This window comes from Leuciscus leuciscus (assembly GCF_965113295.1).
Source record: "Leuciscus leuciscus genome assembly, chromosome: 1".
Lineage (NCBI taxonomy): Eukaryota > Metazoa > Chordata > Actinopteri > Cypriniformes > Leuciscidae > Leuciscus > Leuciscus leuciscus.
The window spans coordinates 42,409,770-42,426,128 of NC_138725.1; the positions used below are offsets into that span (position 1 = coordinate 42,409,770).

A 16,359-nucleotide genomic window follows, 5' to 3' on the forward strand; every position below is an offset into this window, starting at 1 on the left:
GTGTCCCTTTACAACTGCAGTGTTGAGCCGTATTGGCAAAGGATGTGAGGAGAGACTGCTAGACTCTATTTACAGTCGTGTTCTGCCCAAACCGCTGTGTGCATGTGCGAGCTGGTGCTTGCATGTACTGTATGTGACGTTGGAAAAAAACATCTTAGATGAATAATAGTGCTGTTTTTATACTCCTTAAAGGTTAAATCATTTCTCTGCCTCTCGTGGCACCAAGGGAAATTGAAAAAATAACAACTGGCTATATTCGGAACAGCATGCTACCATATTATTTTGCCGTATATACAGTATGTATAATGTGCAAATTATGCAAATTTTTTGTATGCATAATATACTTAGATGACCTACTGCATTTGCAGTCTCCCACAGAGCACACTGCGGGGAATGTTGTATCCCACAATGCTGTGCACTCAACTTGACCATGCGCTTCCAGTAGACAAATGAGTAGTTCACTTTAAAATGAAAATTACCCCATGATTTACTCACCCTCAAGCCATCCTAGGTGTATAGGACTTTCTTCTTTCAGACGAATACAATCGGAGTTATATTAATTAGAGGTCAACCGATTCATCGGCGATGTATACCTAACTGGTTGAGTTGTTTACGTTAACACGTGAGGCTGCACGCAGCACGGAGAGCGCTGACACTTCAGATGCGCATTTAAAACACTGACAGCGAAACAGTGTGAATGCAGAACACTAAAGTACTTCAAGATGTTAGGTCTGGCAACTCACCATTGGCACGGCTCAATCCGAGGGGTGGGATAAACGGTTGTCTCTCAAAATCCCTTTGCACGCAATAGGATAGCGCTACAACCAATTGAGAGCAACGAAGAAGGCTAGTTGGTATATTAAACTATTAAACTATCCGGTCGGCAAAACTCCAAACACATCTTCCTTTTTTTTAAATGACTTAAGTGCCGTTCTTTGCTCTTTTCTCAAAGAAAAGCTTAACTCCAAGTCCTCCAGAGTTGCGGCCAAAGCTGATTCGAAAAGACCACTGTTCGCCAGCAGCAGCAGCCATTCTTTGTTTTCAAGTAGCAGGGAACTGTCGCGACTCTGTCATCATTATGTTAAGCCCGCCCCGCCTACTCTATACACGATGTGATTGGCCTGACCTGAGTTTGGTTTTTCCAGCTCGAAAGTCAACGGAGAGTTGCTAGACCACACTGGCTGCAAAATTAATTTTGCTGCTGCTAGTGTCTAGGCTATATGAAATTTACACATGTTTCTAGGTTATAGCTAACATAATTTTGACCTGTAATATTTTAATGTTTAAATTATTTTCTGTAGAGAACTTCTCATTTTAATATATTCATATTTATATATTTATTTCATTTAGCACATTTCAGTTCAACACTGTTTTACTTGGAGTGTTATGTTTGTTTTTAATCCAGTATCCATTGTAAAAAATATCGGTTGAATAATCAGTTATCGGTATGTACGGTCAAACCTAAATATCGGTATCTGTAAAATCCACTATCGCTCGACCTCTAATATTAATAAACACCCTCACGCTTCCGAGCTTTATAATGGCAATGGATTGGATTGCAAGCATCAGTCTGAAGCTCAAAAAAGTGCATCCATCCATCCATCCATCATAAAAGTGCTCTACATGGCTCCGGGGGGTTATTAAAGGCCTTCTGAAGCAAAGCGATGAGTTTGTGTAAGAAAAATATTAATATTTAAGGCGAGACACTACAGGTGAATAGGGTAAAATTTTTAACTAGCAGATATCACCATGAAACTTTCCCAGTTGATTACCTACATTAAGATGAGAAAAAAAATGTATTACAAGTTTTCTGTTATTTAATGTTTAAATATGCAAATTAGGCAATATCTAATTAAATATGCGCTAATTTGCATATATATAAAAAAAAAACGAAATCTAAGTATTGGATAAAGCCAGGTTAAAAAATAATTTTTCATTGTGTCATTTTGAGAAAACGGGCTTTTTATCATCGGCCAATGAGATTGCGCATTCAGTCCTTTTACTTTCACGATTGGTTGCTGATAAAAAGGAAATGATCATATGTGGATCAGACAGGATTGTACAGGAGAGAGAGAGCTTCCTAACGGTGCTTGTGATGACAGGCTGCCGGCAGCGATCGCGGAGCAGCATGTTGATTAAGAACGCCAACTTTTGTTGAATTTATGAGAAATCTACAGACGCAAACAGACAAAGTGTAATAAAATAAAGACCTAAATGTGTTTTTCTGACTTTTTTTCACCACAAGTCTGAAAGAAGACATGTTATTGAAGACAAATATCCCAAAATCTAAAAAAAAACACAATGTTTTTGCCTCGTTCAATTCGAAGTAAATTCAAGTAAAATTCTACCTTCCGGCCAAATGGCCATACGCAGTCTACTTGCGTCTAAAGTGTAATACAAGTGTATTACATTTGTAATACAAGATACAAAAATGTATGCATCTCTTTGGAATTGGAATTGATGGAAATATCATCACAACATTTATTTCCATCAAGAGGTGCATAAATCTTTGGTCAAGATCATGTATTGTCAATGCAAGAGTCCAGCACTCTGTAAAGTCTCCTCCAGAACATCCCAAAGACTTTCAATGAATTTAAGGTCTGAACTCAGAGGTGCCGATTCATGTGTGAAAATGATTCTTCAAGCTCCTCCCAACCATTCTTTCACAATTTGATCCTGATGAATCATTGTCATCCTGGAATTTGGCCATGATGTGTCTTCCTACATGGTTGTTTAAGAAATGAAAAGCTACTCACTCTATCAATTAGGGTTAGTAGAACTGATGGCAAACATATAACATGATAGAAACATAATAATCACTGCAATAATGATCCAATCATAGACTCTCAAGCATTTGCCTATTTAAATCCAAACAGTAACTTTTTTTTGGGCCGGATGATGTATAAGAAGTATAAAAAAAATATATAAAAAAACTGAAACTGAAACTGAAATACTTGTAATTGACTCTGTACATTAACCTGCAATAGGAGATATTATATTAACTTCAAAAAAAATTACACACTTCAACTTTAAGCTTATACTCTCACCCATCACTCATGAAAGGAAATTACACACTTGCATCCCTACAGCATGAGCTCTCAAAACCTCTTCTGTAACCAAAGTGCTTCATCTCACAGAACATCCTGTTCCCTGCTGAGCACCAGCTCAATAATACTGCCATTTTAGACATTTATCATGGGAAAGGTAACGTTGGCATAACATAGGGAGACAAGTTTAACCAGCCAGTGGCCTCAGTCATCCCTCATTCAGCACTGTCACTGTCTGTTTGTAGCACATGGATAAATGTGTAACAGGCCTACATCACAGCACTAATATTTCTCAGAACACATAATGGGAGTTGATGTGTTCAGGGTGCTGTGACGCTGCAGGATCCAGTGCTGGCGGTTGGCGGGCTGCATTATTTAGCGGGATTTGGGCAGGAGTTAAGTGCTGGCAGAAGGGAAAGTGAGATGGACGTTGCATGTCGAGCGTCCACAGTATAGGGGGATCTGCTGTAAAATCCCACATGAACGAAGCATTTACTATTCGTACTGATCTGTATGGAACAGCTGCGGTACAAACCTGAGTTGCATATAGATGCATTACAATTGTGTGAAGTGAAATCCACAGTGATTAGGGTTCAATTCACCAAAAAATTTAAATTCGGTCACCCTAATGTAGTTCCAAACCTGTATGACGTCCTTTCTTCTACGAAACAGATAGGATCCATTTTTAAAGAATAATTTTCTATATAATGGAAGTGAATGTGGACTATGTCAAGCAAGCACCATAAAAAACAACTTCTTCTGAAAACATCAAATAACCTAGAAGAAAGAATGTTATACAGGTTTTAATGATATGAGTGCGAGTAAATGATGACAGAATATGAATTTTTGGGTGAACTATCCCTTTAAAACAAGTTCAGGGCTGGCTTGTTGATGTAGAAAACAATGCCTTGTGTAGTTTGTTGCCTACAAACTGAGAGTAGTGAATATTTGATGTGTTGTGGGTTGAATTCTGTGTGCATGTGCAGGTGTAGGAAAACGCTTACAAGACAACGACTATGGTCTTGGACACGCCGAGCAGACACATTTATTATAGCACAGGTTCTTGAATAGTAAATCCGTGTCCTTGGAGAGCTTCTGAGGCCGTTTGGGAAACTCTAGATCTTTACTGCCACCTGCAGGCCGCCAGAAGCGCTGCACTCTGCAGCTGAAGTTCATTTAAATGGTGTGAACTGATTAAAAATGCCCTTTAAACCAGAAGCCCTGAAGGCAAGCACCACGGTCAGATTTTAAATGGATGTTTAGCATTGAGTGCTCGATAAACACGCCTTCCTGCGTTTGAACGGATTTGTGTGTATATGTGTGCTGTGTGTGACTGCTTGTGTTGTTATGCAAATGCATTCTGAAGACGTGTGTGTGTGTGTGTGTGTGTGTGTGTGTGTGTGTGTGTGTGTGTGTGTGTGTGTGTGTGTGTGTGTGTGTGAATATGAGTAAGATCATTAATGAGGATGTGAGCGCCGTGGACAGAAATAGCAGACTGAGAGGCCTGCGGGGCAAGAAGGGAAGAAACTCAACAGCAGCTCATGACTGCAGCACAAAATACACAACCGTGCGGATCACAGTCAAATCTTGGGATTGACAACTGTATTGTTAAATTAACCCTCAAATTGTTCTGTGCATACAACAGCAAACAGGAGCGGATTGAAGAATATTTGTATATAAATCAATTGGTCGGTGTTTGACTGGTTAGTATAGCCCTGCTAGTACATGTCCTAACTAAAACACATAACCTCAGCTTCACAGGCAAGGCTTAAGCTAGTCGCAGACTAGGCCTTGTCCACACTAATACGTTTTTCGTTTGAAAATGCATCTTTTTCTCTCCGTTTTGCCCTTCCGTCCACACTGAGACAGCGTTTTTATGAATGAAAGCAAAGTTTTCCGAAAACGCTCTCCAAAGTGGATAAATTTGAAAACCCTGTTTTCGCGTTGTAGTGTGGACTGTGAAAACAGATATTGGTAGTTGAAAACGATGACGCATGTTTAGTCATGTGACGCGTTTTGTACCAATAGATATTCATGTTTATACCGGTATTGTGCCTGTTATGTACTATTCACTTTTACACAGTTGATCAAATATGTTACTTTGCACACTCTTCATATCACAATCCTGAAAAGATGACAGAAAATTAAGCGTTTTCCGACGTTTTAGTGTGAATGAGAAACTTTTGGAAAACGCATGAAAACGCTAGTGTGGACGGAGAGCGTTTTTAAACGAAAACGCCATTTTCCAATGTATCCGGATTTATGTAGACATAGCCTAAAATGCATGTTTGAGGTGATTTAACTGAAAGCAACTTGCAATGACATATCTTAAAATTTGTCCGTGTAATTTTTTTGTTTTGTCTCAAGATGAACACCAGTAATGTTTTTTCAGTTTTCAGTAAGGCACATTTATAAAAGCTACTCTAATGTATGTATAGCTAGAATTTCATTACAATATAGTAGATGTATTGACTGATTCTGTTTTAGAAGAATTATTAAGACTTTGTATTGTCTTTAAGGTTTTATTACTTATTTTAAATTACAGGCCATTTCAGGACACTCAATGCTTTTGTCCTCACAAATCTGTCAAAAACATTCTGGTTTAATTTTTGGACAGTTCAGGGCTTTTTTTTATTTTTTTATCATTGTTGATGTTTGTTTTATTCCCTCTTCCACCACATAAACATTTACCAGTTATGACTAGTTGTCATCAGCACATACCTAACTCTCTTTCACATTTGGGTTGTAACTGAAACACAGTTTAAGAATGTAGTTGTCTCACTTTCCATTTAGAATCATGTTTAGCACTCCAAAAAGAACTGAAAACCATTTCGTGACCGTAGCCCTTGTTGAGTCTCCCTTTGATCTCATTTAGGCAAAATCATGATCCTGATTGCTCTGAACAAAAGCATTTTGTCTCCTTGCCATGAGGCATCTCTACCAGAGATGGGGCCTTACCTGTTGAAGTGGCAATCTGTTGAACAACAGCATCCTCTAGTGGACATCAGCACAGAAACAAACTACTTTATAATGTAAAACCTCATTATCACAAATGGTCTCATAAGATGTATTTGTTACTGAGAAGGACCATTTTGTGTTTACTTTAATGATTAGAAGAATCAGAAGGTCGTTTGTCCTCTTTCCAAAAATCAATTCTCACTCTGATACATTTTTATGAGGCCCAGAGTAATATACTGTGGCAATGGAGAATACAGCAAGTGCTAAGTACATCTGACAGTATTTGGATAGCTACTCCATTTATTTCCATATCTAAATAGCCTTGAATGAACTGTCAGCATCTCAGGGTTTTCACTCGTACAGAAGGCTAATGTAGCTGTGGTGAAAACCTTCAGTTTGTGAGGTTAGCGTATTCAAGTGGGTGAAAATGATCCGTCCTACTTAAAAAACCTACACAGAGAAACATTGTTTTTGGGGTCATTTAAATGAAACAGTGTTGCTTTCTCTCTCTTTGCGTGACTGAAAAGCTTTTGAAAGCTGTGGGTGAGGTGTTAGATTTATGTCATAACAGTTGCAGATCAATTTTACCGATTTTTACATTGATGCATTTGGCAGATGCTTTTACGCAAAGAAACATGCTGTTCTTTCTGGCTGTATATTTTATCAGTCTGGTTTTCCTGTGACAATCATACCCATAACCCATTGACCTTGGCATTGCTAACATGCTCTTCCAGCTCCCACTTTATATACTAGGTCCTACTTTATGTTAAGTTTCTTTAATGTTTGTACCTTTGTCTCCCCATTAACCCACTCTTAAACCTAACCAAACCTGTCCCTGAACTCACCCATGCCCCACCTCAGAAGATAGAAAGTCATATAGATAATGGAAAAACACTGCAAGTAAATGATGACATAATTTTCACTTTTTATTTTTATTTTATTTTTATTATGTATAAAGTGGCTTGTTGCTAAGGCAAAACATAACTGTAACTTAAAACTGAATCATCTCAGTCTCTCTAAATGGTGGTTTGCCATTGAAAATCCATTTTAGTGTGGTTTATTTCACTGAGAAATCAGGTCATGCTGTTCAGTGTAACCTTTGGATTTCTATTGATGTGACACAAAAGCAAACAAAACAGATTGCTCTGGAAGCCTAGCATCCAACAGACTGTGACTAGTTATAATTGTATATTCCACAGAGGGCGTAAGATACGTACATTTGTGTCTAAGTTATGCTGCATTACACCTGCTCAGGCAAACCTTAAAGTGGCTGTGTGTAATTACTGTGCTAAACAGAATTGCAAAACTTGTGACTGTTTTCAGTCAGGTTCGCCAAATACTTAAATCTGCAAGGTAGTCCCACTCCAAACTCATGGCACAGAGGTGCTCAAAAAAGTATTTTAACACTGAAAACACACACACAGTAGCCTATCTTTAATGGGCTATTTCACTGTAGATGCAATACTCGGATACAAACACATGATGGCAGTGTTGAGCTAGTTCAACTCAGGAAAATATACAGATGCATCAGGTGAGTTAAGACCACACACAGTCTCAGGCAGCTGTCACTTTTCATTGATTGTTGTTATACTTCTGCAATTCAGAAGTCACTCTCAACACGTCTGAGAGAAAACACCTGAGGTAGACTAGTGAAGATAAAACAAGCCATTTGTTTGTTTTTTGAAAGTAACAAGCGAGGTTCTGTGCATACTTAGTAGGCATACTACTTAAGGCTTGAATGACACAGTTCTCCAACAGGCCATCGCTCAAGGTTAAACAGCCGCCACGCGGCTCATCTGTTTAATTATGTGACTTATGTGGCTTTAGGCTCCAGACTGGGGATGATGGAAGCGAGAGAGAGTGAGAGTGGCCTGCATGGCTGGGCTGCTGATGGACTGCAGTCAGCTCTGGTTAGTGCCGAGCACCAGTGCCATACTCGTCTGCATTCAGATTTCCCATTACTCTTTGATTAAGGGAGTGTCAGCTGCACACGAGATTGATGAGCTGTCAGGGGAAAGCCGCCAACTGGAACGCCTCATCCTCTTCCTCATTAAACACTCCGGGAGTAAAACTCCTCTTCTTCACACACATATAAACAATTCACTCATGGCAAGAGATCCTAATTTAGCTCGAGCTGTGAGCCGCCTCTGTGCAGTTGTGAGGGAAGACGAACCCTTCAAACGGTGACTGCTTCAAACAGCTGATTGTTGCAAAGATCTGGGGGTGCACAACTCCCCTGCCTCTGATTTTTTTGCGCTCACAAAAGAGAGGGATCAAGAGGGACAGAGGAGCCAGAGAGGAGGAAGACAGAGGGATGGATGTGGAACAAGGCTGGAGAGAGGCAGGGGAGGGGAGGGAAGAGAAAGAGAGAGATAGATGCAGCCAATGCGCAGCACGGCATCTTGAATGAGCGCAAGGAGAGAGAGAGAGAGAGAGAGAGAGAGAGAGAGAGAGAGAGAGAAGAAGGCAGGGAGGGAGAGGGAGTGGAGGAGTGTGAATCAGGCACTGGCAGTCGCTCTCCAGCTGAAGAATAACGTGCGTCGTGCATCGCTGTGATGCTGTCGGATCTGAGCAGCTGGTGCGTGTGAGCTGGTTTTGAGACTCGTGTACACGTCGCTTGGCTGGAGGAAGAGGGAGGAGGACGCATCAGGTTCGTGTCTGTTCTCGCGCTGCATCTGGACCCCGGCTCCAGGGAGCGTGGGGGGCACTAGGGCCAGGCGGCCGGCCGGGGGGACGACATGAGCGTTCCGCTCCTGAAGATTGGCGCGGTGCTCAGCACCATGGCCATGGTCACCAATTGGATGTCCCAGACACTGCCCTCGCTGGTGGGGCTTAACGGAACCACCATCTCCCGTGCAGGCACCTCGGAAAGGATCGTCAGTGTGCGTAACCTTCCGCTTTTCTACTCTTGTCCTGTCTGTTTATCTCTCTATGTGTCTGTTTGCTCATCCGAATAAGCCAAAGAGTCAGGACCTTCGTGTTAAAGAGCAGTTACACTCCTCTGTGGTTACGATCCTCAAGAGATTTGCCAGACAGGCTTTTAGAGGGATTTTCAGGGTGAGAGGCAGGTAAATTGAATGCGTGTCTGGCTTTGGGGGTTGGTTACAGAGGAATTGATGACTGCTGTGGATGAGTGATTCTCAGTGGGAGATGATAGACGAGGAAGTTATACCTGGCGAGATTCATGACTCCTGCGAGGATATCCTCACTTGGCAGGGAGAGAAGAGTTTAGTGCCTCATGACTGATGTTCAGGTCAAATTAGGAAAGGGAGGCAGGATTGTTTCTGTGAGGCAGCGGCTCGTCTGCTGGAGCTGATGGTTCTGAGACATGAGGCTAGACTTTTGTAGCTTCTGAGCCAACTCTTTTCTTCTGAAGAGGCACAATTCTCTTTTTCCCACCCCCTCGCTCCCTGTTTTTTAATCAAATCCACTGTACATCTTTGTGAGAACTGTGCACTTTGTCTCTGTCCATAACTGAATTAAGTGCCTTGTGTGAGAAAGGACAGGCCTTTGGCAGCATCAAGGCTGCCACATTTAAAGTAAAAACACAGAAAGAGAAGATTAAAATCTAAGTAAGACTCGAGAGCTGTTATATCCTAAGGTTGTTAAGTAAGCTCTGGCTGAATTTAAACCTTCACAATTCTGTCAGTGTGTGAGTAATTATCTTGCATCTGTGAGTTGTGTATGCTTATGTGTTTTCCAAATGTTGGGTATTGAAAAATGGGACCAGGTGTGAGTAGGTGGATTGAGAGTGAGATGCGATCCCTGTAACGTTTTCTGGATCATTAAAGTTGAGAGACTGCCTGGGGTATCTGTGTAGTATCTGAGCATCTGCCCCTCAATAAAAGCTCTACTCGGCACAGCTTATGGCCAGGGATGACACTCCATCTGGATGAGAGAGGAGACGCTGTAGGGGTCGTTTGGGTCGGTCAAAATGCCTACGCTGATTTCCATGGAGTCTGCAGAAACTGTCTATCACAGCTTTGTCTAACACATTCACACTAGCTTTGGAAGACTGTTACTACTAATCACAAGCTAAAAGCTGCTTTCCTACAGAGATGTTTACCATGTACAGAGCTCTACAGTCAACACCAACTCTGCTTTATATCAAGTCTGATTACTCATCCAGTCATGTGCTCATGTCTGCCCAATGGTCTTGCTATAAGACAGGCCATAGATATAGTCACCAGGGGTTAAGCTTGGTATGTGGGTAAATGAGAGCCTATCAGGATTAGGTGAAGTTCAGAATTGAAGAACTGGCTCCCTTTCAATTCATGAGTATAAATTTAAGGATACATTTACATGACAACGATGTGCAAAAAAAAAAAAAAATCCTTTGAGTTTTTCCACATACAGATGACAACATTGTCAAAACGATCCCCATTCACACGGATCCGCGAAAACAAATGCCAAAGCCGGAGTTGGCCATGTCCATTACAAGCCTATTGACTGAACACGTAATACGCATGCACATGACGTCACCATTTTCACAAATTTTTATTTTTGTAGTTTACACAAAGAAGATAACGGTATAGTTTTCAAAAACTTGCACTTTGAAACCCTTTTTAAAAAACCCAAAACGCGGTTGTCTTGTGAAATTAAAAGGCTAAAATGCATAGAAAATTTCCCATATTTAGTTGAAAACTGTCATGTGAAATTAAAAGGCTAAAATGCATAGAAAATTTCCCATATTTAGTTGAAAACTGTCATGTAAAAATCCCTTTAATTGAATTAGAATGACAGGAAGAGGAATTTACTGAACTGCAATTCTGGTAAATTAATCTATTGTTCTACCTTCAAACTTATTTTTTTGTTTGACTTTTTTCAAAACTTTCCAACTCAGATTGACTATTCAATCCTGAAGCTCAGGTTGGGCGCAAGCTTCAGAAATTTGATAACGCCTATATCAAGTAACACTGAAAACTATTGGAAAATGAGCCAAAATTATTCAAAACATTTATTTATTTAGCTAAAGTGGCACCCATTGATGCTCCGCTATCGGTAGTCATCATTACCCAAAACACATTAGCATTCGTTAACTCCTATGTATCTCATTTCAAGCAATCACTTTAAAACATTGCCTCACTTCACCTCAAGGAAAAAAAAACAAGGGGAAATTAGCATACGTAAAAACAATCTTCCCCAAAGCAAAGGCCTTCGTTTTTAGATTTGAGGCATTAGACAGATGTTACTCTCATGCCGGAGACTAATTTATTCTCTGTGATAAGTGTGAACCCATCCAAAGCAATCTGGCTTTGCAAAGACTCAAAATCTAATCTCAAAATCAGCTTGCTCTCAGTCAGGAAGAGAGATGCATCCCTCTGTTCCTGAGATGAGGTGATGATCATGCAAAATGAGCTGCAGAATGGAGGTGTGGTCTGTGAAGCAGAGTGACTGATGGACTCGTAGCAGGCCGCAGGGATATCATTGCTTCTCTTCAAAGCAACCTGTCTTCCCTTCTGCCATGATCATCTGGACCTGCATGTCTGTCCAGTCCACCATTATGTCACAGTTACATGTTAAGTATGCCGTACTCCATCAGCTCTGAGCAACAATCACACTCCGCTTCACTTGCTCTTTTGCCCTTCTCAGCTCAACTGCTTATTCATGTGAACTCGTCACATGTAAAGATCAACACTACACTTAAAGGTGGAGTGTGTAATTTCTGCGCTACTAGTAATACCAAACATATTTTTTTAAACGTTTTTTCCAAACATCCGAACTGCTTCTTTTACCTGATTATATCCCATTATTCAAACAGGTAGACTCACATCAAACTCCATATGCAGCTGATATGATATGATCCTGGGCTGGCGGTTGTCTTAATTAAGTTGGATCCCAGTGCCACATTCGACACTGTTGATCATTCGATTCTCTGAGAATGTCTGGAGTATGAGGTAGGCATTTGTGGGACAGCTCTAAAATGGTTTTGTTCATATCTAGGATAGAACATTCTCTGTTGATTTTGCAAACACTTCATTCCCTTAAAATATGGTATTCCTCAAGGATCTATTCTTGGTCCTATGCTGTTTTTATTGTATATGTGCCCTCTGAGATCCATCTGCCGTCGCTATGTCTTATCATATGTATGCAGATGGCACACAGTTATATTTCCCTCTTAAAGCTGGAAATGATCTGTCTTTGGAAGTACATGTTGGTCTGTTTGAATGAGGTCAAAGTCTGGCTGTCTAATAATTTTCTTCAAGTTAATGAAAGAAAATCTGAGAAAGTAATATTCAAAATATTACACTTCACCTTTTTAAATGTGCTACTGTATATAAATAAATAAACATTTTAAATGTGAAAGTTAAGGAGAAAAAGTATTTCTGATAGTGACAATAGATGTCAGGAAGTTTATTGTTTTGTACTCTAGGTAAGGAAACAACCTTTACCTACACAGTAAAGTGCAAAGCTTCACAAGAGCAATTATACAGCAATGTCTCAGTACCGCAATGAATGATGGGTAACAATTTTGTTGCATGTGCGTGTGTGGTGAATACTGCTGGTTCAAGGGTGAGTCTAACACTGTCTCCTTGATTATGAAAAATAAATGAGATGCGAGTGAGAAGCCGTAGGACAATCTGCAACAAACGTGTAATTAACACAAACACTTAACAAAGCCACATGCACATGTGACTGATCTCAGCCGCCGTTTCTTGTTTTCATGGGACCAAAATAATAAAAGAACGTCATGGAGACCGACATGCATAAATGAGCATCAGATACAACGTTCTACTAAACTCTACTGACTCTGTGGGAATTGGAAACATGGAGCATTGGAATCATTTTTTTGGAGCGGCTGTCTGTTATGAAAGCACCAAAACACAGCTCAGCTCAGCTGCTGCTGCCCACCAGGGATCTCTAAATGAGAAAGTGAGGTTGAGCCACATTGGCTACACACACCCACAGATTACAATGTTGAGATTTACAGCCTTAGAAAAGACATCCAATCAGATTCACCTTAGTCTTCAGCTGTGTTTACTCTGTCTGGGCTATTACAAAGCGTTCACATGTTGCTGATTCCCCTCTTTAGCCCCTGCTGGTAGAGTCTGTTACTACGCCATCTGACTGTGAGAAGCATGTTTCTCCATCTGCGGTCATTAAAAATTAACCATGTATTTTTACTACATTATTTTTAAAATAATTTTTTAAACTGCCAGTCGACAGTTTGGATTTTGAACGCTCTTTAAAGCATAAAATGGAGCTTAAACTGTTTTTTTCCCCCTAATTTATATTTTTCCAGGCTGCTGCCTTTGAGTCACAGCTCAGGATAGCTGCTAGTGAATGTTTTGGGGCTATGTGTGTTGTGGTGGTGCATTAGCCAATCAGTGCAGTCATGACATAATTTTGCTGGAGCCCCAGAGTGATTATTTATGTGGTTTTTACAGTTCAGTTGATTGGCTTAAAAAGATCTGTGATCCCATAAGTTAAGATGGCAGCTCAGCAACTACCATACAGATGAATGGGAATGCTAGCTCTCTCCATGTAAAATAAACCTCATAGTTCCACCCCAGAAACGTGCTGTTCAACACTCTTGATGTCTTTGACGACAAGCTGAAAGACTGTGAGAAACCCTCACATGAATATTAATATTAAGAAACTGGTGAAGCAAGATCTCGTCAGTCCCTTGACTGGCACCTTTGCAGATCTGAAGAAGTAGGAGAGGAAGCACTTCAAACTTCTCTGTCAGATTATCAATACCATGCTCAAAATTGAATCCTGAATCCTTTATTTTCCGAGTCAAAAGCAGGGCACTCTGTAAGAATGCCTGTAGGAAATTGAGCATCTAAATGCTCTCAGAGGACAAACAGAGTAATATCTCATTCACCAGTTTTAAACTGCTCTAGTTGTGTGTCTTAGAGCTTAGTGAGGGAACATTGGTTACTGTGTGCATGTAGGACATTCATGTTCATTTGCATCAGAATCTGTGCTTTACAAGGATGCTTGATCTTTAAAGCTGTTCATGAGTGTCATGGACGTATGTTTTGATAGAAGCAGCACTCAGAGCCATGGCACAGCTCACATCCATGTTTAGAGTAGAGACTTTGGGTCAAATTTTGTCAATTTTGGGCTTCAGGGTGATATAATCACAAAGCTGAGTGCAAAGCCTTTTGTTGATGAAAAAGAGAGAGCGAGAATGGGAAAAAATAAGGGTCGGGAGAACGAAAACACACCAAAGGACATCTAAGGAGAAAAATAAGGCAATTTTCTCTCTCCTTGTTACTGTGGAAACTCAGGTTCACATAGCACCAATAAAGGTCTTTCTGTTGAAAACAACTGGTCATACCACACGCTTCTTATGAAAGCTGTAATGGACTTCCTGTCACTTTCATGAAATAGACCTTACAGATTTACAATCTCATTTATGTCCAGACTTTACAGTGCCGAACTCAGAGGTCAGTCTAATGAAAACCGCCCTAAGTTCAATCCCACAGACACCAAGCGTGCCGCTGTAATTAGTTAATCCTTTCCATAGTGTGTTAATGGCGGCCTCAAAGTAAAGGCTAGCTGGTGAGCACAAAGCAGAAGTGGCGACAGCGAGTGAGAGGAAACCCAGAGAGGGGAGTTGACCCTAACTTCCTGCTCTCAGTGCCTATTGATCACCTTCCGTTTTCTCAATAGGACGTCGATACCTGGGTAGCTGGCAGTGTGTGGGATGTGTGTGACGGTTTCCAACCAAGCCAGGGCTTAAGATCAGACTGCGGGATCGAGGCTTGTAAAGGTCGAGCGGTGCGGGAAAGCTTGTGGGGCTCACGGTGAGGGCTGGGCATGTAATGGAGCTGGTGTCAGGCTTTGGCAGCGGTTCGGCTGAGTAAGAAACTGCCACTCTGAGTCTGAAATTAAACCTCGGCATCTTCCCCCTCAGCAGCTCTCTGCTTTCTCTCGCTGCTGTCACTCTTTTTATCTCATTCTCTGTGTTTCTTTCCCTTCCGCTCACACAAACAGTAGCTGCGGTAGTTCGTTATCTATTGCCCTCACATCAGGTTCTATCCTCCTTTGGTCTGTTGCTCAGGATCTCTTGGTGAAGCGATCACTGTGCTCTTTTCTATGCCTTGACATTTTTGAGTGTTGGAGGACAAAGGAGGTGTGTGTGTGTGTATGTGTGGTCCTGGTATTCCCTACATTATGGGGACAAAATGACAAAAAAAATGTTGTCCCCATGAGGAAACAAGCTTATAAATCATACCGAATCTAAAATAGCAGAAAGTTTCTACAGTATAAAAAACATTATGTCTATTGAATGTCCCAATAAAAATTAAAACTCAAAGTGTGTGTGTGCCTACTGCCTACTTAATTATATTTTGGGGACAAATTTGTACCCAGAAGTGACCAAAACCTGATAAAATCTCCAAAAACCTCCTCAACCGTCCTCATTTGTAAATCTGGTATAAAAAGTAATTAAAGTAATTAAAGGTTTTTTAAAAATGCAGAAAGTTTTCTGTGATAGGTAGGTTTAAGGGTAGGGTAAGTGTGTGTGTGGCAAACCAGGTTTAAGCAAACCTGGACCTGTGGGACATCAATTAATTAAGGCTCTCAACTTGCCAATTTTTCCTCTATAGTGCCTCTATATCAGCAATGACGTCATCGCTATTGACTGAAATGTGCCAAATTGATTTCTGATCTCCCATCAGGTGAGAAAGTAACCAAAACTCATAAGATACGTGATGATCATTTTTTATGTTGTGCTTATGTTTATGTTGATTTATATTGATTTATTATGTGAAAGAAAAGGTTTTCATTACTGATGCCATTGTAGCAATGCTCTAATGCTGCCTTCAAGGGCACCTGGGAAACTCGTACCACAGAGTCAGGGATTCATTATTACGACATCACACATTCAAGTCCGGAAAAAACATGGAAGTACCCTAAACAAAACAATAAACCCAACTACCTGAATTAAAAATTATGAAAATTACTAATTTCTTTCACTTATTTATACAAGGTAATATATTTATATATAAATAAATATATGAATATTATAGATCAGTGTCTCTGCAATGTTTCAAACCGATACAGTCACAATGTTTCAAACCTATACGTCCCTTTGAACCTCACAACTCATTTCGAATTCTGAGTTTCTCCACTTGTAAATACGACTTTGCTCAATCATTCATGTGCACAAAAATGTCAATTTATGAAATTTCAGACTCCATTTCAAGAGCAAACAGTTGCTGTCAGCCATGATTAATTGGAAAGCATCCAATAATAGGGGTAGAAGTAGGTGCGTCAGCTCCTTAGTCCAGTATTTAGAGCACTGATCAGGGAGTCGGACATTTTAAGGGCTTTCTCAATCGCAAAATCCTTCCAGTGCACTGAAACATTCATTCCCTAAAATGTCCCACAATGCTTTGTG

The 16,359-nt window shown here is 40.5% G+C and overlaps 1 protein-coding gene across 2 annotated transcripts in view; it reads left to right on the forward strand.

Moving 5' to 3' along the window:
- The window catches only part of olfm2a (olfactomedin 2a), a 90,258-nt gene that overhangs the window by 37,073 nt on the left and 36,826 nt on the right, over positions 1-16,359 (forward strand). Inside the window, exon 1 of one of the 2 annotated variants that reach the window (XM_082183065.1) lies at positions 8,412-8,887. The exons of the other annotated variant lie outside the window; for it this stretch is intronic. Coding sequence (XP_082039191.1) covers positions 8,744-8,887 — 144 coding nt within the window. The 5' untranslated portion in view covers positions 8,412-8,743. Of the gene's footprint in view, positions 1-8,411; positions 8,888-16,359 lie in introns of those variants that run through there. 2 annotated transcript variants of the gene reach the window in all.